General features: G+C 40.1%; 2 protein-coding genes across 16 annotated transcripts in view; both read left to right on the forward strand.

Moving 5' to 3' along the window:
- Positions 1-1,000: 1,000 nt before the first annotated feature.
- LOC119033534 (monocarboxylate transporter 12-B-like) lies at positions 1,001-12,853 on the forward strand. Of its 5 annotated transcripts, none has more exons than XM_037123777.1 (9): positions 1,001-4,218; positions 4,743-5,071; positions 8,639-8,742; positions 9,178-9,321; positions 9,715-9,810; positions 9,934-10,090; positions 10,895-11,635; positions 11,718-11,977; positions 12,173-12,853. In XM_037123777.1, exons 2-9 carry the CDS (start codon positions 4,935-4,937, stop codon positions 12,355-12,357), a joined length of 1,824 nt encoding a protein of 607 aa, XP_036979672.1. In that variant the 5' UTR covers positions 1,001-4,218; positions 4,743-4,934; the 3' UTR covers positions 12,358-12,853. The 5 variants fall into 5 exon arrangements, with proteins under 5 accessions (XP_036979672.1, XP_036979673.1, XP_036979674.1 ...); XM_037123778.1 differs by having other exon boundaries at positions 1,001-3,182; XM_037123779.1 differs by lacking the exons at positions 1,001-4,218; positions 4,743-5,071 and adding an exon at positions 8,094-8,181.
- A 1,062-nt stretch (positions 12,854-13,915) lies between these two features.
- The window catches only part of bcl2l11 (BCL2 like 11), a 48,175-nt gene continuing 39,208 nt past the window's right edge, over positions 13,916-22,882 (forward strand). For 4 of the 11 annotated variants that reach the window (XM_037123795.1, XM_037123796.1, XM_037123794.1 and 1 more), the window contains exons 1-4: positions 14,335-14,520; positions 17,651-17,760; positions 19,311-19,483; positions 22,632-22,661. The gene's annotated coding sequence lies outside the window, so the exon portion shown is untranslated. The other 7 variants (XM_037123790.1, XM_037123789.1, XM_037123787.1 and 4 more) reach the window with 6 other exon arrangements.

Consider the following 22,882-nt stretch of genomic DNA (forward strand, 5'->3'; position numbering starts at 1 on the left):
GTCTTTTATTTTTTTCTTCACAAACAAAAAAATAAATAAAACAAAAAGGAGTTTGCAGTCCAGCAGCAACGTACAACTCAAGCCAGCCACCTCCAGCACAAAACATAGATCACAAAACAAAAAATACAGCAAAAACACCTGACACCCACTCCACAACACCTTAGGAAGTCAACAGAGTGTACACATCCTGTACCTGAACCAAATAAAAGATTATGCAGAAGTAGGTAGCGTCATCCTTTCATATCCAGCCATTGATCTAGGAATGAACCCCAAACACGACGCCATGATATTTCGCTGTTTTGGCGTTCAAACATTATCTGGAAGTATTCCCAAAAGACATAATGAGGTGTTTTTGATCAAATGTGTGCCCGGCAAGAACACAATTATTGCATTCCTCATGTCATTAGTTTTATCACACTCATACCACATATGCCCCAGAGTTCCTACCTTTCTATTACATCTCCAGCATATATCACTGTTTCTGAGTTTTAGCTAATTTGGAAGGAGTCCAGTAGGATCTATTTAAGATCTTGTAACAAATAAGTTGTGACTATGTACCACATGAGTAACAGTACCATGGTGCACATAGTTTTTTTTTTCCCAATCATTTTCTGGTTTCTCCTGGGCCAGGTCCCTATCCCAGCGTACTTTTAGACCATCCAGTTTTGACACTTGTGCACATCTAATAAATTCATAGAATTTTGATGCTCCTCTGATTTTGTCTCCTACCTAATGTGATATTTCCTGAATGTCAGTTTTAGCGTGCTGAATATGTTCCTTATTTGAGAGAATGCAATTTCTGATATGTAGAAATCTCGAGAATTCGGAATTACACAGATTATATTTATTTTTAATTTCATTAAAGGATATGAATCCAACATCTCCCATTACATCCTCAAGAATATGAATGCCAGACTTAATCTTAAAACCTAACCCTAACCCTAACCCTAACCCTTAAAAACTTAATTTATCCCAAAGGAAACTCTTCTATTAATTCTTAGGTAGGTGAGCTTTAGATAGCTGAGATAAAGACAATGACAAATGAGACCACTCCATTTGTGACAGTGCTAATCCTTGTTTTTTGCAGCATATAGCTTGGTCTGACTAAACATGGGTTTTTTTTTTAACCTGCCCAGATAAACTTCTCTATCATTCCACCTGTACTGATAAAGAAGATAAACAGGACTAAAAAATATTTTTTCTTATGCATATATTTATATACTAGTTATATAAAGAATGTTTTTTGCACAAATCAGCATGTGCAAAGTTGCAGGCTGTGCTGATCACTTTTTTAATTAGATCACACAGTGTTCCTTTTGTGCTCATGTAACCGTTGGACTTAGTTGTGATAAGATAGTGAACTTTCTAAAAAGGATAATATAAGAAAGCACCTCTTTAGATGTTGTGGGTGTGCATAGTGAGGTCCAGTCAAGGTGTGGGTGTTTTTAATCTTTCCCTTAGTCTCACTTTACATCCCATTTCTTTCCTCCCTTTATCTTAGGTTATCTCTCTAAGCTCTGTTATACAATCGTTCAGCTCCAACCTCTCCCTCACCTCTCTTATCGTCAAAGTGGGAGTCTCAGGGGCTGAGAAAGTAAGCAGAAGTGAGTTCATCCCTATCAGACCCTGTGTTCATAAGCCTGACTTCGCATCAGAAATAAACATGTTTACAGCCTGGTGCAAAACAAACATTTTCAGTCTCTAGAGCTAATTCATCCCTTTACGTCAACTGTAGGTGATTTTTGTGTAGGTCTCTTGCTGAATGAATGGTTTATAAAGCATCTCATTGTTGGTTAATTGGGTAATGACTATTAAGTTTAATCAGCAACAAATGTAACATTTGTTCATGATGCTTGTGATGAAGGTTTACAGAAAAAAAAAAAAAACATACAGCTGAGCCCTCAAAGAAGGTTCAGGTTCCACTAATGAGAAGTTATTTTACTATAAAGTAAAATGTGTTTCCATCCTAATTGAAAGGGTTTCTTTTGTTTTACCAACAGTCTTAAGGTAGCCTGTCCCATTTATGCAAGAGGTCCAGTAACTCCCAAAGTGGTTTATGGTCTATTAGTGGGCTATGAATCCACTGCAGGCCGGCCACTAGAGGCCATGATCAAATATTTACTTTAATAAGTAATTGGAACTCAAGAAACGTCCAACAAGTTAAACTGCAGCAGCCACTTTGGCTGGTAGGTATCAGGAATAGTCTCCCGCTTGTCCATCACTTTATTTTTTCTCTTTGTTTTCAACTGACCAGCCGTCTCTGAAGCCGCTGCCACTGCCCTGAACGTTAATGAGCATGCATGTGCAAGAACGTGCGCTCAACTTTTACTAACAATACAACCAGACAGGGACTCCACAGTTCTTTGTTCTTATTCCTCTTCAGGGAGTGTGTGTGTGTGTGTGTGAGTTTAAGAATAGTGTATATGAAAACAGGCTTTTCTAACTATGTTTGAAAAGGAGCGGGAACAATAATAATAATAATAAGTGTGAATTTATCCAATCCCACCCCATCTAACATTATGATGATCTTTTTACACAGTAGAATTTTAAACTTTTTAAAAAATAAATACGTAAAAATTAAAGCTGGCGTGCAATAACACTAAATAGAAAAAAATTGATTATTGGCCTCAAATGCAATAAAAGAAGGAAGCACATATATGTGTGTTCAATTGTAGGGAGTAAAAGGTTAAAAAATGAAAATGAAAATAAAAAATAAATAAATAAGTGATTACCACATTAAAAACTTATCTGAAAAATAAATATTAGAAGATTTACTGCTTTCAAATTGTGATAAAAGGCTCTCACGTGCCTTTTTGACACTCTCGGGCCTCCATACCACGAATATTATACCTGCTTACAAAGTCAAAAACAAATCCTCCAGACACACCGACGTCGTTTTTTTGTTTTTTTTTTGTTTTGGATCGATGAATAGGTCACACGTTATCTTTACCACAGGAGATAAAACAACATACATTGTTATTAAAAAAAAAAATGTCGCAATAAAGAAAGTAAAAACAAAGGAACAGAGATACTGTAAAGACACACTTGGCGTTTGTGAGAAAGTCTACTTGGCTCCCTCCTCCTCCTCCTCCTCCTCGTGCCTCCCGGGGTTGCGGAGCTCCTTCAGAGTGTTTACAGTCATGAAGCGGTGACAGAGGAGCGCAGACCGACTGCAGCCTGATGTAAGTCCACACACACTTTATATACTTCTTCAATGACTTTGCACAGATAACACGTTTTTGTAATTATCTCTCTTTGACGACGTCGCATTCCCTGCCTTCTTCTCTTTGTCGACATATATTTTCATTTTTTAAAGAAATAATTACGGGTAATAAACTCCCTAAATTATATTTAATACACTGTAGAAAACTCAAGATTATTTTCTGGGTACATCCATGACATTTTACCCATACTGCACCATGACATATATGTTGGAAGCCTTGGCGTTGAAAATATTACAAAATAAAAGCACAGAGAAAATGCGCATGTGGACGCTGTTTAACTGCAAATAGAGAGAAGAGTCTAACTTCAGATGCAGTTAATTTGTACAGCAGCAAACCAATTTTAATGTTTTGGATTTCAGGTGAAAACATTTTTCTGGCCATTTTTTCTTTCTTTTTTTTTTTTGAAAGAACTCTTACACACTCTAAGAGTTGCACCCTTTTCAGTGAATCTTTGTAAACTCTGCTGGCTCACTGCCAGTTTACTTTGCAGTAGGAGGAAAACTCTCTGATGATGACGCAGATGTGCTGTCAAACAACACACACACAAATGCAAACTTTACAACCTGTATGTTTGTAGAGATAACTGTTTTTGTTTGAGCAACAGATGACAAAGCAAAAAAGCTGCCAGACACCTTTGGACAAGTTTCAGCAGCACTCAGATGATTGTTTTTCATATTACCTCTCTTTTAAAGTTGTAAAGAAAAAAAAAATCAGGTTCTGCTATTGTTTTAGTCTAACTGAAGGTTTGCTTCCTTGTGACTGAAGCCTGAGCTCTTTCTCACCTACTTATTAACACAACTTGTTTGTCAGGATTCTCCAGGCTTTCTCCTGATGATGGGTTGCTGTAATGGCCCAATTCAGGTCAAGAACCTGAAATGCAAAGAGGCAGCACAGCTGGTGTGAAGCCCTGAGCTTTTCAAATGGAAACACCTACTGCTCCACTGCTGCTGGTTCGCAATAACACGCCCCTTCAGATGCGTTCAGTGGAGGACAGGTAGCCTGTGACAATTAAATGTTTTAATCAAACAGGATCTAACAGTCAACATTTCCAGCCACTAACAGCTCCAGAGAGTTACCTCTCACTCCTGAACCTCGTTTTTAGTGTTTTGTTTAGCTAAGAACAAAAATGCTAATAATGTAGACAAAGCAAACTCTAAAGTGTGGAGTATTTGAACTAAGTTGGGGGGGGGCACTGAGACAACTGTAGACATGTACTGCAGAGCTGCCACCGAAGGCAAAAGGGCGTGCAGTGTGTAGAGTGCATTTACATCACACGTCAACCCGCAAGCGGAGAATTATGTTTGCAGAAACCCGATGAACTGGTGACTTGCTCTGGGTGAACCCTGGTGGGATCTGAACCCCACCCCCACCCGTGACACTGCGAAGGATAAGCAGTTTAAGTACATTAAAGAGTGAATGAAAACTGAATGTGAAGGATGAAATAATGCACCAGATGCTACTTGACAAGTTTTACTTATAGTGTGCTTAGTAGCTGAGGATGTCTGTCTGCTTTCACAGTGACTGAGCAGGAGGAGGAGGAAGAGGGTGGAAGCAGAAAGAGGAGGAGGACCTTTGAGTTTCCTGAAAACCTTTCAGCCAGCCCAGCGAGTGAAAACATGTTGTACATTTAGAGACAAAAGAAGAACTCAGAAGACTGGATTTTGGACTTCCAGCGTCCCTAAGAGAGGGAGCTTGTGATTGGCTGGAGCGATGGCAGTCACTGAGAAGCAGAAGCTGAAGGGAGGCAGAGGGGCGGAGGGGGTCTCGACTCCGCCAGAGGGAGGCTGGGGTTGGATGATCGTCGCTGGCTGTTTCCTCGCCACCATCTGCATCCGGGCAGTGACCAGGTAGGATTGTGTGTGTGTGTGTGTGTGTGTGTGTGTGTGTGTGTGTGTGTGAGAGAGAGAGAGAGAGAGAGAGGGTGAACCAAAAGGTCGTCACTCAGTAAGTCTTTCACCTCACAAAGTACAACGGCCAACACATGATAAGAGTATTTAAGAACACTGCAGGATTGAAAAACAAAATCAGACAGTGAGCTTGTGTCATTCAGTGTAGAGTGTTTCTGACTATGACCTGACACGACTCTGAACAGAGACATCTGTAGCTGCGTTCAACACGGCTTCATGTTCTCAGCTTTGGTACTTAATGTCTCCATGTTATTACTTGGCAAGACTCCATTTCCTCTCAGCTCACATTGTTTAAGCCACAAGCCGAATTCATCAGCAATATTTAAGTTTTTTTCCACTAAGACTTTGAGTCCCACTGAGGTGTTTCCATTTTCCAACTTTGCACAGTCAGCAGATTGCCTCCAAAACTGCAAACAGCCTATGGGACTTTTGGATTATATACGAAAATAAACTCAGTGGTGAACACAACGTTATGATTCTTATGCGTTTTGTTCAGCAAAAATTAACAACACCTTTGTGATTTTTTGAAGCATGAATGAAATCGGCTGAAGCAAAAAGCTCATGTTAGGCTATAAATGAACTACATTGTGGTTATACCACCACTAAGCATCATACCGCCTGATAGTATACAAGATAAACTATTAATTGATCAGTCCGTAAATTGTAAAATTTGAGTTAAAATCGTTGTCAAAAAAGTCTCATTTAGACACCTTTTTAGTAAGTGCCTTCTTTAAGACATGTAAATGCCCAATATTACAAATGTGGGTTATTTATTGACCCATTTCATGTTGTTTTAGAACCAAACTTATCAGAATCTTCTCTTATTCTGATCCATTTACTGACCGGGGGGAGCTCAGAGATGACTTTTTTAAAATCTGGGATTAAAAGTGGATTCATCCTCACTCCTGTTTATCAAACTGACTGCAGCAATGGTCTGCAAAGGTGACCTCTAATGTTGGCTGTTTATGTACTGTAATGTTGTGCTGGTATAAGTAGCCTCCAGTAAGCTTCACCTCAACTGTGAAAATCACAACCAGAACTGCTTCTAAATCATAAACATTGTGAATGGTGTTAGTAAACTAGTTGCTAAGCTGGGTGCTAATTAGTAGTTTTTCCACACATACCTATGTTGTTTTCTGTGAGGCCTGTCTGTCAAACAGCAGCAACACACACTATACTGTTGAGGACTCCAGAGGGCTTCTTATAATAACAAAGCTAACGCTAGCTGAGCTAACATTGCAGTAATGTTACCAGACACAAAAGCAACATTAAAAAAAAAAAACAGTAACCAGTATCAAACCTACTATTGTTTATTTCGCTGGCTTTAAAGGAGGTTTAACGTTCACACAGTTTCTCGACTGCCTTTCAGCTTTACAACGTTAGTCCAACATCATCCCAGACCGGTAGGAGCTACATTAGTCGTGCCACATGCTAACACTGGATTCAACAGGCTAATCTACAATCTACACATAAATAATAAAGTAATATAAAACATGGCAAAACTTACTGCCTCCTGGTTTGAAGTTGGGTCAGAGACAGCCAGTACCAATCTATTCCCAGATTAAAAGCTCACATTTCTATTAAAGGTAAAGTTAATCCGCTGAGTCTTGACATCCAGTAGATGATGAAATATTTAGCTCTTAACTTTACACTGGCCATCTCTTGGTACACACATCCTGTAGGAATACTCAAAAGGCCGTCACCATCAATTAAAACGTGCTGGTCCGTGCAGCCAACAGATCAACCATGCCGAATTCATTTTTCCGAGCCTTAGTAGCCACTATAAATGTGTGACGACACGTTGTGATGTTATGCAGTCACGGGATTAAAGGCGTGCCTGCGGGCGAGGCATTTCCTGTGGAAGAGAGGATCTCCTGGCACAACGCGGCATAATATGTTTTTTACATATTATATCTTTAGTGTACTTCTTGTTTGATAAAGGAATACAATCTTGTAAACACATTTACGTTGCAAAAGGGATGAAATCAGTGTTTGTTGGACCAGTACAGTTAGTAAAAAAAAAAAAAATACATTTTGCTCCTCTGGCCTCCACTTCAGAAATGCTTTCTTGGTCTGCTCCGCTCAGATGCCTTGACACCTTTGAGTTCACTCTGGGGTTATATAATAGACAACAAGAGTCATAAAAATGGCTCAAAAGGGCAGAGCTGTCAGACAGGCAGATATAATCAAATCTGCCTGTCAGTCAACAGCCATAAATTGATAAACCCATTCACCTCTCTGACGTGCTGACAGCTGATCAGACCTTACACACTCTGCCTGTTTAGGTAGATTTAGGTTACCTCATTACCGTCTTTGAAATTCTGTCTAAAGCTTTATTTATAGAAAGTTGTAAACTGCCTGGTTTAATCAGTCCAATCTTGCCATTTCACAGTTTTAACTTTATTTAATCCGTCACTGTTTTATTATTATTTTTTAAAATCTATATTATATTACATAATTAAGTTAGTGTCAGTCATCCAGTAATTATTGCATCAGGCCGGGAGTCCTCTCTTGCTATCATACCACACTAATGTTCCAGATTATACTTTTATTAGGGGGTCCTAGTAGAATAGGTTTACATACTTTCATTTTCAAAAAACACATTATTTTTCTCACATGGTGCTCTGCAGCAGCACCCCTTTACACCAGGGGTGTCAAACTGATCCAGTAAAGGGCCATGTGGCTGCAGGTTTTCATTCCAACCAACCAAGAACACGCCTGATTTGGATCAGCCAACCAATCAGCCAACCAAGCAAGAACACACCTGATTTGGATCAGGTGTGTTCTTGCTTGGTTGGAATGAAAACCTGCAGCCACATGGCCCTTTACTGGATCAGTTTGACACCCCTGCTTTACACGCTGTGTCTTGAGCGCTCTGTTTTAGCTACAGAGTGAGACATCTCACCCCTGTTCAATCTTTAATGAGAGTTGCACATGTGCATTAATCAATGGGCAGGATGTAGCCAATCAGAGGCAGAATAGTGCAGGTCATGCCAAGCAAGGTAGTGTGACCTAAAATAAAGCAGCTACATCTGGTAACCATTGCTGCGGTAAAGCATATTCTATAATAGATATATGAAAATATATATATTTATATAATATCCATTACATAGTGATGTATATAAGTTACAGAGGTAAAGGCTTGATTCCAGGTGTGTTTCTGGCAGTGCAGTAGCAGTGTTGTCTGTGTGAGAGAGAGTAGCTCTCTTTGGCGTGGACTTTGAAATAACACAATAAATTAAACACAAAAAAAGTTTTGTTTCAGCTGCTCATACTGAATCTGCTCTTTTAACTGTGTTGTGTCGAGCAAACTGGAAAATTAATTATGTTTTGTGAGGCAGAGGACTTTTTCAAAGAAAGGTTCTCCAGACAATGACGGCATTTCAACAGCAAATATAAAAGCTTTTATGAAAGGATTATAATCCTTTAGCTGCATTTATCAATATGACATTTGTGCAGACTCATAAAAAAGCACTAAATCCAACCTCCCCCTGTCTGTGCCTTCAGATGTGTCTCCATGTTCTTTGTGGAGTTCCAGCTGCACTTTAAGAAGGATTATTCCACCACCGCCTGGATCCACAGTCTCATTGACTCCGTCACTTTCCTCTGTGGTAAGATCATCAGTCGCAGCATCTGAAGCCAGATCATTGCAAAACTCACTGGGATTTGTTAAGGCACAAATTTTACTTTTTGGTAGAGATTCTGGAAGTGATTTCTTTTCCTCATGATGGCCTTACATGAATGTTGGCAACATATGATTCGTCATGTTCAATTTTTTATTTGATTTCGTAACAATGCCTTCAGTTCAGTTATGGCAGACTGGTTGGGGTTAAGAAAAGATACATTTTGGCACAAATATCATGCTTACAACTGTTGAAACACAGTCTTGAACTGAAGTCAGTGGCTTGCCAACCTTCTCACGTGTAAGTTCACCAGCATCTCCTCCTGCTGCAGGTGTGGCAGTCAAGTTTTAAACATGTTAGAACTATAGGCAACTGCTCAGTGATCATTGAGATAAGAGCTATCCACACCAACTGTGTCTCCAGCTCCTCTGGGGGGTTTCCTCGGGAACCGTCTCTCCTGCAGAGCTACAGTGATGCTCGGAGGGCTGCTGTCTTTTGCTGGCCTTGTCCTCGGCTCCTTCGCTTCAAGCCTGGAACATCTCTACATCTGCATGGGCATCCTCACAGGTAAACGAGCGCCACACAGCCCATTATAAATGGCTACTCCACGATGCTGTAATTCAAATACTTCACATCCAAAGCATGATTCCTAAACAAAAGATCTCAAGGATGGAGGACAGAGAAAAAAACAGATGGTGACTTGACCAATGACAAACATGCAACACGTGACCAGTGCTACGGTCTAAAATTGTATATCTGGGCAACCCAATCGTGACAATAAATGTTAGCAATGTACATTTCTGCAAGCCTATAGCAATGTGATATAATCTTGTTCAGGTTTTTTATTTCTCAAATTGTATGTACTGTATGGTGTATAACAGGGTGTGTCAGATTGGTTCAGATTTGGCAACATTTGGCAGATTTTGCCAAACTCCAAACTCCTCTATCCACCCTCTGCAGGTCTTGGCTTTGCTCTCAGCTACACACCAGCCTTAGCGATGGTTGGGAGGTACTTCAATGAGAGGAAAGCTCTGGCCTATGGCATCGCCCTGTCTGGTATTGAAATCTTTACTCACCTGATACTTTTTTTCCGTTGTCATTCATACTTCACTTTCCCATTTCTTTCTTTTTCTGCAAAGTCATTTCATCCCCTGAAACCCAATTTCACCTCATCTTCAGGAAGTGGCATTGGGACCTTCATCCTGGCTCCGGCAGTACAGCTGCTGATAGAGAATTACTCCTGGAGAGGAGCGCTGCTCATCCTGGGAGGATTTGTTTCCAACCTGTGTGTCTGTGGTGCCCTGATGAGGCCGCTGGAACCAAGACGAAAGGAAAGGTGGGTGCTGTAGATTTACTGCAAAAATTGTTGCTTGATAAATTAACTTTAAAAACAAACCAGCCATCAAAATTTAACTTTGATGAACTTTATTTAATTTGCACTTTAAACAGAGCACATGATCCCAAGTGCTTTATAGCACACAGAAAAAATCTGCTTCCTTCCCAGTTGACTTCCTTCCTGTACAACACGTTGAGATACCAGCTCTAGCCAGGTTAAAGATTGTTAGCTATTGTGAGCAATAGAATTTGTTTAACAAAGTATTATATTGTATTTTGTGCATACAAATACTGAAGCAACATATACACAGAAAGGAGTTAGACACATCTGTTTGTAAGACGGATTTAACAAGACACATATATGAAAGTAATGTAAGGAATATTTTTTTGCAGCTTTCACGGCTGTTGAGTCGTGAAGCAGCCATCTTGGATTTTGAGGTCGGAGTTGATGTGATGCATCCGACTTTTCAAGTCATCCAACATCCACCTACAAATGGAACGCACCATAACTTAACGCTTGAATGAGGAGCCAGTTAGCTTAGTTTAGCATTAAGAAAGAGCTAAAAATACATCAATTGACATCGCATACACTCAGAAACACATTAGATGGCACTCATTAATTAATAAATACAAATAACAATTTGAAGGAAGCGGTGACTTAAAAACGTAAAGACTCCCTGAAGCAAATGAGCACATTTCTCCAAATCTTGAACTAATCCTTTCAGAACTAATATAAACCTAATTGATTTTTTTTGGCTGCAATTCAATATGTTTTCAGTTCTGCTCTGTTCTACTCTTTTTGAAGGATATGGGAGAACAATATGGCGATCCTGGAGAGAGACTGCATGACGACAGCTCTGGATTCCAAAGAAACGGAACAATTGCATGATGACTGCAGCCAAGTGGAGCCAAAGCAGCTGGGAATAAACCACCTCCAGGATACTCAAGGGCTACTCATCGCCAGTGGAGCGCTCAAAAAGTTTGAACTTGAAAACAACAAACTCGGTCAGGGGAGCATTGCGCTGCTGTCAAGTCCGAGCCTGCCTGATCAGAAGATAGCTGAATGCATTTTATTTAGCAACAAGCTAACGATAAAAATGCTCGGGGAGACTGAACTCTCAGATCCTGAGCTAGAAGATGGTAGCATAAATCAAAACTTGAAACTGGTGGAAAGCATGGACTCGAACAACAAGGAAGCAGGCATGGGTGCAAAGATAGCAGACTCAGGACTCACCGAAGCCAAACTAACAGATGCCTATCGTGTAGATAAAACTGTTAGCCCTCCAGAGCCATTAGAAGCTCCATCCGGAGGTTGTTTTTGTCTCCAGTCCAAGGAGGAGTTTGGATTTCTCCTGTTACCCGACTTCCTGATTCTGTCCGTGTCCATCCTGTTTATGGCGTATGGCTGCAGTGCTCCGGTCGTTTACCTGGTTCCTTACGCGCTCAGTGTAGGGGTGCCGCATCAGCAGGCCGCCTTCCTCATGTCCATATTTGGAGTTACCAGTATTGTGGGTAACATCACCTTCGGATGGATCACAGACAGGAAGTGAGTAGAGGATGGAGGTCATGTTTTTGTTTGAAATAAGCTCTAATTGGAACCCTGTACTGATAGATCTCCTCCCCTGTAGGTGTCTGAAGAAGTATCGCATGCTCAGCTACATGCTGGCGGTATGCATGGAAGGCCTCTGCTGTATGTTCATTCCCACCCTTCACTCCTTCCCCCTCCTGGTCCCATTGGCTGTGCTCTATGGGTACTTTGATGGAGCGTACGTAGCACTCATCCCAGTGGTGACGTCCGATATCGTGGGCTCCACCTACCTGACCTCTGCCCTGGGTGTGGTCTACTTCATTCATGGAATCCCCTACCTGATCAGCCCACCAATTGGCGGTAAGTGTTGAGGAGTTCATATTGAGACTGCTGCAAAATTGACGTAGGCATCGTGGTGGTACTGATTTTGAGATTGTGACATAAACAAGTGAAAACAGTGTTCTGCCTAAAACATTGTCATGCCTTGACATCACTCCATCAATCAAACAAACTCAATAAAATCATTCATCATGTTTTCTCTTTCTCTGTCTCCAGGCTGGTTAGTAGACATGACGGGAAACTACAAAGCAACCTTCTTCCTCAGCGGGGCATCCTTCATGTTCAGCTCTGTGGTCCTTACAGTGGGCATGTTAGTCAGACATTGCCGGAGGTCCAAGTCTAACTCAGCCACACATTTAAGTCCCGGTCACATCACTGCAGGTCAGCGGGGCTTAATATGACAATGCCAGTCAAGGTGCTACTCAGCCTGCCAGATGTGCCCTGCACCACTGCTGGTATGTGGTATTAGAAATAATATAGTAAAGGCGATGTGTTTGGACGTATACACTGAGCCCACTCATGCTCAATAAGAGCAGAGCCCAGAAGATCCAAAGCTGTCTGAGCCTGTGCCTTTTTCTTTTTTAAAAGAGCAACATTTCTATGAAACACACAAGTTGCTGTAATGACTTGCTACTTTTCCTATAGGAGTTTTCTGTTTGAGGTTGAGGGTCGATATCTTTGTTTTTAAAAACCAAAGGGCTGTCACTGAATTGAAACATGTTGCCTGTAACATTCACATGCTTTTGTTATGCTTTCAGGCAATACTGAGATGTAAATACTGTTCATACCAGTTCATTTTAGATTTTAACATGTTGCTATTTTGAGAAGTGGAATAATGTGTTTATTTTGAACGTGTCATGAACATGTTAAAGAACAACAACGTTTATTTAATGATGATTTCTGTGTCTGTATTGTTATGCCCAGCTCGTTCAAGAGCACAGCCAAGAAGGGTCAACCACACAGCGACCAGTTAAATTACTGTAACCATACATTTATTTAAAGAACACAATTTAAGTGTAGGTCAGTAATCAGAGAGCCATCTTGGAAAGGCCATGACTTTATAGATGAGGCCACAGGTGGGATGAATCTCCCAAATGAGGTGGGAAGGAGACAGGCAGGCACAACCTGGGAAGGGAGGAGCACAGAGAGGCCAGTTGAATACAGAATGGCCGAGGGTCATCACGTTATGCTCAAGTTATTATGAACCATCATGAAGAATGTATAGCAGATATTTCTCATGAAGTGTGTTTGATTCTATAAATATAAAAAAATGATCGTTTTAAAACCTCAGATATAAGTATCTGTGTAACAACAGGAAGCTGACTTTGAGCCTGCACCACCGGAGCTGGTCTCTAAATATTTGTTAAAAACAGCTGATATTCATACAGTGATAATGGGATCACCTTACCAACTCTTAAAACAAATCCTTTGCAGTTTCATATATTTGGATCTGTTTAAAGGAACCTAAATATAGTTTAAAGTTTCAGGTTGAGGCAGATGCCTGGAAAGTTGACTGATGCTCATATTAAGCCACTTTTAGGAAGGATTATAAAAGGAAACTGTGTTTTATTCGGGCCTATGTTATAGAGACTGCAGCTTGGAAGTATTTTGGATTGAAACATGAAATTCCTGTGGAAAAAATGGGTGACTAATGGGTCTGTGTTTTGAAGTATATGAGCCTATCTGAGACTGTGTGGTTTCTTACAGTGACCAGAAATGTCTTTTACATTAAAAATCACATAAGAATAAAAATGTCACCAGAAAACACTATCAAATGACAGAGTGATGATAATGTGCTTCACCTGTGCTGATTAAGTCATGACACTGGACAAAAACATACATGTATTTTATTATTTTGATATCATTGTTTGGGAATTTCAAGTGCAGTCGTGGATTAGCAAGTGGATTCATTAACCAATAACAACACAGCGTTTTGGTGACGACAGAGGACACGGAGAAATGGTGCGTTCCCTTGCAAGTTGGAAATGCCGAGTAAGTATTCATTACTTCTAATCCGAAAGCGTCAGTGCATTTTGCTCCAAAAAACCTGGACGCTCGCCGCCAACAGGTGTTTGAATGGCCAGTCTGCCAATTTCACAAGCAACTACCGCAGCTGGTTTGACAGTTGAGCGCACTGAAAAAAGCCAGGAGGAGTCGGCTCCTGAGGCATACTCTTAAAGACTTCTGCAACTTTGTATGTACTGCAAGTTTCACAAATATACACGATAAAGGTGATGAAGAGGCGGAAGTAGTTCTTCACCTGGTGCGCCGCCATTCTGCCGTGACGTCATCTGTGTTATTGTCGTTTTTCGGGATCTTACCTGAGTGTCCAGAGGTCGTTTATATCCCTGAAAAAATACACTGGAACGCGCCAAAACAGCCGTTGACCGAGTAGCAACCATGCTAGCAACTCCGTTAGAGCCTGTAGCTACAGATTTTACATGTAGATTAATACCAAATGTAATGGGCATGTTTCGCCACTGACAAATATTTCATATACAATACAGACCTCTGTACGAACACGAACCCTCCCCTTGAAGATGCTTCCCACTACTGGAGAACAGGTAAAAATAATAATATTGTCTGAACTTTTCTACTTGTTATGAGCATAAAGCTAATGTTAGCCTAGCCTGTCTATCTATTGAATTAAATTCTATCATATATTTTTCAAGCTTCTGTCAAGTTTGATGACGGTCTGGACATTATATTAGAAAAAAAAAAACCTCTTCTATTTGTAAATGAAAGAAATAACAATAACCGGGTACTCCCTTTTAGCATGATATGTGATTATGTTAGATGGTTATCATACTGGAAATTTTAAAACATCTCACTCAGGTTCATAAAATGTGGCATGCTAGCCCAACCCTGACCCAAATCTGTGCCTGCACCATAGGTTTCTCCAAAGGATAACTAACCAACCCATGTGATCAGTAAAAGACACTAAGACTTGAATATCCTGATTAACGTTTTGATGTAAACGAAGCTGACATCCCTTTGGCTGTGTAGAAAACATGTAATAGATGATGTGATAATATTACCTGATAGGGGTGGAACAATAAGGTGTTTTTTACTGATCTTGGTTATTAGTAAATGAAGCAGACCGAGAACCGATATTGCTGAATATTGACCCCTGATAATCGGCAAGGCTGAAAATTGGTTTACCCCTGCATATGGTCACCTCTTCCTGTAAGTGTGTGCTCAATATTGTGCATGTTTATGACTTTAAATTGAATTTCCTCATAGGGACAACACATTAGTTCTTCTTTCCTCTTCTTCTTTTTTTCCGTTTATGTGTGTGTATTGCAGATCTGGCGGTGCTTCTGCAGACGCTCTCTGTTATGTAAAGACTTATCTACTTCTGGGCATGCTGGTAGCCCTCACACCCTCTAGACTGGGTTTGCTCAAGCAAGCAAGATGATGGTTCATCAGGGTGAAGTGGATGTTTGTAGCCACTAAGAGGCAGTAGACTCATGTGCAGCCTCATACAGTAGATTATCCTGTCAGTCTGTTGATGTTTCTTACATTGGGAAAAAAAAGAGAAAAAAACAGGCTTTTGAAGGTTATTCAAAACACATGTTTTACCAGCAGACTGTGACTTGACTGTGAGGAAGTGAAAATGCTGCTTGATGAAATGAAAACAGCAAACTAGGTTTAAAGTTGAACAGAGAAAGTGATGAAAATGCCCTGCCAACATGTAAAGGTTCTTAAGATCAACCACAGACACGACTTATTAAGTAGATCTAAACTAAGATTGCATACAGCAATTGGGCAGCACAAGTTAATGTTGTGTGACAGTACATCATGACTTTAGTCTGGAAAAATAACATTTTAAACACTGTGAAGTTAAAAATATAACATTGTCATGGTGTTTATGTAAGATACCAATAGCAATTTTGAATTTGGACTTTGATTACAAAATGCAAAGACAAAAGCTCAGTCATTAAAATGGTTGCCTGGTGTGAATTAACACAATTTCTTTTCACAAATGAAAAGTCACATTAGAGCAGGCACTGGTTAACCCATTTGTTCCTCATTACTGCCACAGTTACAGATACACACACAAACAAACACATACAGCTTGTTGGTGTTCATCGTATGTGTGCAGCATACTGTAATTTACATTGGCATTTAGGACTGTGTGTGTGTTGTATTGCTGCTCAACTGTAATGCATGCCGTGCATTCAGAGGAGTGTGTTTGTACAAACGTATGTATATTGTGTGTGTGTGTGTGTGTGTGTGTGTGTGTGTGTGTGTGTGTGTGTGTGTGTGTGTGTGTTTGTGTGTGTGTGTTTGTGTGCATGTTCACCAAAGAGAACATCCCGTTCTGAATGTATCTGCCCCCACACAGGGAGCCCTGCATTGTTCCGCTGCTGCAACCACTGTTGCATCGTGTTTTTCTCTGCATCCTCAAACGTGACAAGTGTCTGCCTGATACCACATCAAACATTAGATGTCAGCATATGTTTGGATGTATTTCATCAGTGTCCTGCTAGTCACACAGTCCTGCTGCTGTGTTGCGACAGGTGATGTTTTGCTTTATTTGTATTTGTCTTTATCAACTCAGAAATAACTTTGCAGGACACGAAGGTGTGTCACTCAGAAATAAAGTCATTTTCAGTTCCTCAAAGTAACTTTTGTCAATAACAACACACAGTTCATATTATGCAGGTATAATATGAACACACAGTTCATATTATACCTGTATAATATGAACTGTGTGTTGTTATGCAGGTATATCTGTAGTTTCAGATCAAAATGAAACCAATCGATTTCTCTATATCAGTGTAGGTTACTGAATAAAAGTGTAGGTTACTGAAGACTGAAGAAGAAAATTAATTCGGTACCGACATTTGTGTCGCCCTCATAGAATGATAAATTCCGCCAAAGGATTGGTAGCAAAATGTTAAGATCAGGGTTGTAAAGCTTGTTGTTGTCTCTGTATGTAGATTAATTCAGAGATGGTCTCAGTGGAAGTGAAAAATCTGATACGGTAGTTGTTTCCAGTAAGTAGTTTGGTTTTTACTCTGTAATTCAAAACCGATCTGGTGTATTTGAACAGATCAGCAGATGACCGTCGCAGTGGTGCAATGTAACAAAGTACTTGAACTCAATTACTGCACTTAGGTACACATTTGCAGCACTGTACTTTGCTTAGGTTTTTCTGATTTATACAACTTTATACTACTACTCTTGTATCAATCCCTGTGCCCACTCCACCATTGCGAGACCTTGTAGAACAAATAATATGAAGCGCACTACATGTTTCTCCAGGAGCAGCAGAACAGCTGTCATTATGTGCTATTTATGATTTTACTTGCTGTGGAGTATTTTCACTGTATGATTTTAGTAAATTATCTAAATATCTAGGTCTATTTAGATCTAAGTTCATACAATAAGATGGTGACAAGTGAATACATTTGCCCTGTGTGATTTGTCCAAAAAATGAGTCGATTCCACCTCCAGATGAAAAAGATATCGTCCAAACTTGCTAAGCCCATATTTTTAGAATAGCAGGTTCAGGGCTGCAACACAAACCTTGAATCAATAGCCATGTCTGTTCAGTTCTGATGAGATGGTTGGGTTGATGGGGCGATGTTTTAAACAGCTGCTTAATTTCCTCCTCTTCCAGCATGGCCACCAGAAGGTGCTTTACATCACCTGAAAGCCTCATCAAAGACTGTGTGTGTTTTTCAGACAGAAGTTTCCACTGTGTAGGTGGATGCGTGGGAGGCAAGCAGAGGAGGGGTTTCCTCTGAGGTTGGCATCCCCGAAACATAGAGGAGGAAGGACTTCCCCCTGCTTCTGTAATGACGCATGCACACACACACACACACACACACACACACACACACACACACACACACAGTTTCAAGATAATTTCATTGACGTAAGGTGCACAAAAATGAAAAACGCATTGTAGAATTAGTCATTAGTTGTCTTAAGTTTTGCTTGTGATAGAAACCTCCAACCTGAATTGATCCTACTAGGATATTCCGATCAGATGTCACACAGCTATGGGAAGCTATCAACGGTCATACATGAGTATGCAACCATACAGTATATACCATCTCTGTCTAAGTATGTACCAAGTGCTCATACAACAGCATCCTGGGTTCACTGAGGTCACAGAATGCTAGTCCACATGGGGGAGGTATAGCCAATCTGATACTTGAGCAGGGTACTTAAACATGGCCGCCAGCATGTGTTTTTAATCATTCTTCAAGAGTGAAAGAGAATTCATATTTGATTCTTCTGGATTCTTTTCTAAAACGTCTTTGATTTTGATTTGTTCAAAGAGGAAGTGAGAAAGGTTTGGAGTAGACATTTTCATATGGTAGGTCAGTATTTGCTTGCCCTTTGCATTGTCACACATGATACTTCTGCAGTGTGTGATACATGTTCCCATTTATGTTTATTCTGTTTTGAGCCTGGCAACCTAAAAGATATGTTTAATAATAAAGATTCTAAACATATTCAAACCAATATGTACCTGCTATTTCAGTAAAAAAACTTGAACATGATTACTGGCCTCAACTTTATACACGCCATGTCATAAAGCAAGTTTTGCCACATTAAAAGCAGATACTGTTGAAGTGCAGAACAGCACTGCTGATGTCAGCCAGGAAAGATGATCTCTCTCTCTCTCTGTCTCTCTCTCTCTCTCTCACACACACACACACACACACACACACACACACACACACACACAGAAGACACCTGCGTTGTTGGTTTACACTAGATTCACTCGCTGATAAACTTTTGTCACGCTGCAGCCAGGTGCATAATGTCACTGTGCATGTGTGTGTATGTGTGTGTGTTACCACATCACTCATGCACACTTCTCTGTGGGAAGACAAACACTGTACGAAACATAAGACACTCCTGAGGAAGCACAGATGAAAAGGACACAAAAGGACACATGTAGACACTTCCACACACACCCAGATACTGTATGTTCCCTCATGAAACCTTTATCTCACCTGCCTGATAGACTTTATTTATGATCTGTTTTTGTTTCTTATGCTGACTTTTATCTTATCGTTTTTTAACTGTCATGTTTGCTCTGGCTCTTTACCAAACTACTGTTGCTACTGTAAAAAATGTATTTTATAAGACAAGTGTTTATGTTTCCGAGTTTCTGTTACATAACAGTGCAGGACAGTCATATTGTACCAATGACTCTGTTTAAACACAAGTATTCCCATTCCATTTTGTTTGGTCAGTTGGGTATAAACAATTTCACCATGACTGGATTACTTTGAATACAGTGGTGTGAAGAGAAGAGCTTAAAGTGTGAAACCGAAGGACTTGACATTATTCTGGCTATTCCTTTTCTTTTTCTCCCTGTCTTCAGTTGTAAGTTGGGCCATGGTGATGCTTGTAGAGCGCCAGATTCACCTGAAATTGACGACTCCTCCAGCTACAGCTCTTGTCATTTATCCACATCAGGAGTTTCAATGTTGTTTCAAAGCCATACTGAAGGACTGTTGAAACTAAAGTTGCAGATGTTCTTCTCTCTACTAAAATGTAAGTGCATCTTTTGTCTGAGGACAGACATTGTGCTAATATCATAATGGAGTTTCCTAGCCTCCAAATCCCTATTTCACAAGGACCTCTCTCATTCTCTTTTTTATGTACTTATATTTTGCAGACTTATGCCAGCAGAAAAGCCCCATTCCGGTTCTTCATGTATGCCCAAAAATGTGTAGAAATGAATGGTAAAGCGAACTAGCGTGTTCATTCTGCAACTGCGAAAGGTGAAATAACTCTTTGTACCACCAGGTGGCAATAGCCAGTGTTCGACATGCAAAAGCAGAATAGGAAGACACAGGGCTGCAGTTAGACAAACTGTAGTTAGGATAAAGATAAACAATTGGTCTCTCCTTGCTTACACAAATGGAGAAATGCATGTTCAACAGACCACTGATGCAGACCGTCTGCTCAAATTTAATGGCTAATGTTGTCTAGGGACTGTGGCTAAAAGCATTAACACTGGCAGCCTTTAAGTCTGGTCCTAGACTGAACTTTCTTGTCTTCATCTGAAGCAAAGCAGTTGTCGTGTTTAGTCACAAGACCTCCTTGCTCCACTTTTCAAAGTGACCTTAAACCATTTGAAAGTGACCTCAAACCACCAGTCTACATTATTTGACAATGTAAATTAATATCTATCAATCAATATGGATAAAATGTGATTTTTCTTGCCTTGAAGTCATACAGGGATCCAGCGGGATCCACATACAGTGTGGTGTACAACACACTATATGTGGAAATATAATGTTGTATATGTTATATACGTCAACTCTAATAAGTCAAGCTAATTTCAATAAGAAAAAGCTGTGAGTGACACACAGATAATTTTCATGCAAAGTAAGGGTAGCATGTTGACACACATTAATGTTGTGAAGCACCAGATCTCCATGGGTCGGATGAAAGGAATTAAATAAAAAGCACTGACAGTGACAAGGACAAGGAGGATTACATGTTTTTGAAGACTGTCATTTGGCGTCTTTTACTTTTGCACAGGTTTCAGTGGCGATGCAGCCACAAAACACAAGGACAGAGAGGGGGAAACAGGAATGACGTTTTAAAGTTTTTTTTTGATTGTTTTGCTAAATAAATTGCATACCATTAGTTCAGAGAGAGCAGTGCAGTCAATTATGGGACAGGAAGATAGACAATAACAGTGGTAGTTTTAATGTCTACAAAAAAAGAGAGAAAATATTTCAACTAATATCTGACTAAGAAAACTGAAGTATAAGCAACTGCTGACGAAATATTCCCTCTTTCCTCTATTTTAGACGATGACAGACTTATTACAGCTAACTCTCAGCCTACAGCCAGCTCAACCCACCCTTCAGACTCAGAGATGTGCGTTTGAAATCAGCTGACTTTTAACATCCACTCATACTCATACTGCTACACTGAGCAAACATGCTGACATTGTTAGCTGCCACCTGTTGGGATGGCTGTAGCTTAGGAGGTAGAGCGGGTCATCCAGTCATCGGAAGGTTCGCTGGATCAATTCCCTGGATCCGCCAACGGAGTGTGAATGGGTGAATGTGACAAGTATTGTAAAGCGCTTTGAGCAGTCAGTAGACTTGAAGTTGCCTGAGCAAGCTGATGAGCAGAGCTGGGAATAAATGTAACCTATAGGCAAGTTCAAAACTATTAGAAAAATGCAATGTGCAGCATTTGTTTTCAGTATTTTTCAGGCACAAAACCACTTCACCCCTGGCTGCTGTGGAGCTTATTTTTCAACCTCTGCTGTTAATTTATCACATTTGAACACATGAATGCTACTGACTGAAACTGTACAGAGCGTTTAGAGACAATAAAGACTGTGACTGCTACAGGCCGTGTAAATTGCACTTATTTACCATCAGATGAGGGCTGTTACGTACTTACTTACTTGCTGTACCATGAGATAATGATGCATTGCAAGACCACTATGTGTTGTCACATGAGAAGGGACATGCTGCATGATTAGTTCATCCACCTACATTATGTGTTACAAGCAGTATCTCACATACCACCTTTTAGTATAACCTTGACCCATTATTAACTTCAACTTCAGTTTGATTAAAGTGCACATCACCCCGAGAGTCATGTAAATGTAAAAATGCACCCACATTCATAAGCACTGATACACACAAACACAAGTAGAAGTGTCTATGAGACGACGGGTTGAGGTGAGTGATTACAAACAAGGTTCATACATTGTATACTTATCAGGATTGAAAATGAGTCCGTGATTTGAGTTCCCAGCCGGTGCAGTGAGGAGAGTTTGTAAAGAACAGAATATATGTGTATTTAAAAAGAAAGCTCTTGCGTGAAGGGGTTACCAATGTAAAGATATAAGTGTTTGTGTTATGTGATCAAACTTCACCAGCTGACTAACACTCGTGGTCAATTTTAATATATGTCAACAGGAGAATGCCAGATAACCATAGCCTGAAGTGCTACGATTAGTCTGTGAGTTGTTTGGGAGGTTTAAGACTGGTATGGTCTGTACACCCCCCACAATACCATATAACCATAAAACCTTCAGGGCCGACCAAGCTCCCTGCCCAGATTCCTCCTCTGATTGTTGTCAGGGTTGAATCAGGTTTAAATCTGCCTGATACTCCGGCAGTGTGATCCCTGGCCTTAGGGGAAACAAGGGTTCTTATTTCTATGTATATAAAGACATTTGTCTTGCAGAGGCTACAGTGCTAAATGCGTTCCCCCATGAAATTAAAAGAATGACCCTTCATGCTGGAAGAGTTTCTGGAGCTCGAGTTTACAATCAGCTCACACAGTTTGTACACAAAGGATCGTCTCACATATGACTGATGCATCATTAATCTGTAAAAATTGTAATGTGGCGGTAGTAATATTACAGTAAGATTGTGTTCACAGAACAGCCTGACACACATTATAGTATTATACCATAACCACATAATCCACATATTTACTAGTAACAGATTGTGAATTATTCTCATATACAATTCATTAACTTATTTGTCAGAAGTGTGTCTGTTCACTTCAACCAAATTACAGTGCATAATTACAGAAAATACAAGGATCATGTGTTCCTCTCAATGAAGAGAGTGAAGGCGTGTGATTAAATGAACCTGTGAGTGTGTGTGTAGTGCCTCCAATTGTTATACATTGTGTCTTTTTTCTTTTTTTTTAGGTTTTCGCATTCTTCTTGAAGCCAGTCAAGGTAAAGAAAACCACATACATTTTTTTTCACACCTTTAAGACCAATACTTTCCAGTCTTTCTTCTCCATCCTCCCACACCCACACCCACACACACACACACACACACTGTTTTTTGCAAATGATTGCTTCATAGGATAAGAGAATAAAAAAGATAAAGAGTTAAGAATCAGGAAAAAAAAGTAATTATAAAGAAAGGAAAAAATGAAAACAGATAAAAAAAT

Source organism: Acanthopagrus latus, chromosome 15 (assembly GCF_904848185.1).
Source record: "Acanthopagrus latus isolate v.2019 chromosome 15, fAcaLat1.1, whole genome shotgun sequence".
Classification (NCBI taxonomy): Eukaryota; Metazoa; Chordata; class Actinopteri; order Spariformes; family Sparidae; genus Acanthopagrus; species Acanthopagrus latus.